Genomic DNA, 2,463 nt, shown 5'->3' on the forward strand with positions numbered 1-2,463 from the left:
CATTTGGAAAGGGTTCAAACTTCAAAGCTCCAAAGACACTAAATAAATAATCATTCAATTTTTTAACATAGAATACATATATGATGACAATATGTATGTTCCACAGCCACGATGATGAAAACAATTCAGCTGCAAATTACTAAATACATATCATATTGAGATTAAATAAGAGATTATGAAACCTGCCACAGCTCCATCTTCGCTTCATTAATGTAGACGGCTTAAAAGTTAACAAAAAGTACTTACTAATAACCAAATTAATTATGATATCATGAACTCCAAAATTGATCTAAGAGCATCCAAGCCGAAGCTCCAAATCCAAATCATCAGACTTTGATTCACCAAAACCGATCTCCAAATTCAACCTAATAATATCTGACTTCTTGACAATCTCACCCTCGTTTTCATTGGGAAAACTATCATATTTACAAACCCCATAAGGCAGAATCTGAGGTTTTATCATGCTTAAATTTTGACAAGCTCTATGACGCAAACGATAGGACGGATGCGTAGTCGAGTGTGATACACATGGAAAATTTGGTGGTGGGGAAGAAGGAGATGAGGAGATCAAAGGAGGTAACATTGTTGGAGCGGATGACATATTTGAGAAACAATATGGTGAGAAATTAGGGTTAGGGTTAGGTTTTGAATTAGGGTTAGGGTGTGGGTTGTAATTAGAAGAGCAGTTGTGAGAATGAAGATGAAGATCTCTTGAAGATGGTATTTGTCTAAGTCTTGCTCTGTCTCTTCTATGAACGTTCATGTGACCACCGAGAGCTTGAGCGGATCTGAACTCTCTCTTACAGAAAGTACAAGTGTAAGATCTTGGTGGCCATGAGAACCCACCAAGCAAATCACCTCCTTCTCCAACACCATCTTGTTCAGTAACATTCCCCCAAGAATAATTATCTGTTGTAGTGTTGCTTTCGTTCATGATGACATGTTTCTCTGATCTTCCACCATTGTCATGATCTTCCAAGGTATTAGTATTGCTCACACTGCTGCTTTTTTTCATTGTTGTGCTTTGATCAATCCACTCCACACACACAAACCCCTGATGAAAACAAAAAGAAATGCATACAGAAAGTAGAGTTTCAAATTTGGGGTTTGGAGAGAGAGGGAGAGAGTGGAAATGCCATTAAGGTTGTGGGGGCATTTATCTGAAAATGTTCCATATGTTTGGTCACTACTTACTAAAACTAGAATCCTCGTCGTAGCAGGGCTACACCTTTTTGCTAAATCTAGCACTGATCTAGTGGGTGTTTTCTTCCTTTTAAATAGTGTGCCCCATTCCCTACGCATCAAAAGTCATTAGGTACCCTATTGTTTAATACTATTTGTTTCAGTATTGATACTCTTCAAATAGATTGGGATGTTTTCTTATTCACTGCTCTTAAAGTTTATATGATTACCCTCTACGTGTCGGTTTGTGGAGGCCATTGGATAGTCATATTCCACTTTTATGCTTCAATCAAACATTTTATTGGTTCAGATATATGTATAATATTAAATTTGTAATTTTCATAAACAGGATGGAATGGTTGTGAAAAAAGTTATATACTTATTTTATGACATTTCAGTGAAAATACATCTACATCATCGATATCACATTTGGACCGACTTTAGGGTTGTCGGAAATCTTATCAACAAAGATTTAATAGTTGTTTCCAAGCTTAGAATATATTAACCTGTAGTACAATTATTAGTCGTGTGCTATAGTTAAACAATTACAAGAACAAAGACCTCTAACAAGAAATTAAAATGAACGTGACTTAAACAAAAATAAATGAGAATCAACAAATGGCTACGATGGAAAATAGAAGAGAAATTAAGCATGTTGCGACAGTCATGTTTATCTTTATGTTGGTAATCTAACCTTATATCGGTACATATATAAAATGCATGTACCCTATGGAGCATATATACTTGGATGCAGTGAATGAAATTATGATATACTCAACAGGTTTCAAATTGTGTTTAGAGACAACTCCAAAGATCTTGGTGGTTTGGGAATTGGAAGCTAGCTTTCAACCTTGCACTTCTTTCGAAATGGTGGTGGAGGTTTAGAGACAACACGGATTTGATCTGGAAAAACGTAATCACTACCATATGTGGGGTTTATGGTGGTCTGAGTGTGTCAATTTCTCGATCTAACAGGAACATAGTTTTGGGCAGAATTAGCAAAGTCAGCATCGATTTAGAACAATACAACTTAGATTTAAATAATCTTTTTTATAGGAATGTTGACACAGGAGTCAGGAGGTACTATTATCACAAATAATTGGGGATGGAGTCTTAATGGAGGAGGGGAGTATACGGTGTCTACTTTGAGAAAGGAAATCGACATTCAACTACTGAAGTATACGAACTTGCCAACCATTTGGTCCAAGGTGGTTCCGGGGAAAATAAATATCTTCATATGGCTGGTGAGACTTGTCAGATTGTCCACCAGATTAAACCTTG

The 2,463-nt window shown here is 36.4% G+C and overlaps 1 protein-coding gene across 1 annotated transcript; it reads right to left on the minus strand.

The window, feature by feature from the left end:
- Positions 1-54: 54 nt before the first annotated feature.
- On the minus strand, positions 55-1,219 carry LOC111897201 (transcriptional regulator SUPERMAN). The gene has a single exon (XM_023893151.2). It carries the CDS (start codon positions 1,013-1,015, stop codon positions 290-292), a length of 726 nt encoding a protein of 241 aa, XP_023748919.1. The 5' UTR covers positions 1,016-1,219; the 3' UTR covers positions 55-289.
- Between the last annotated feature and the right edge of the window lie 1,244 nt (positions 1,220-2,463).

This window comes from Lactuca sativa, chromosome 5 (genome assembly GCF_002870075.4).
Source record: "Lactuca sativa cultivar Salinas chromosome 5, Lsat_Salinas_v11, whole genome shotgun sequence".
Classification (NCBI taxonomy): domain Eukaryota; kingdom Viridiplantae; phylum Streptophyta; class Magnoliopsida; order Asterales; family Asteraceae; genus Lactuca; species Lactuca sativa.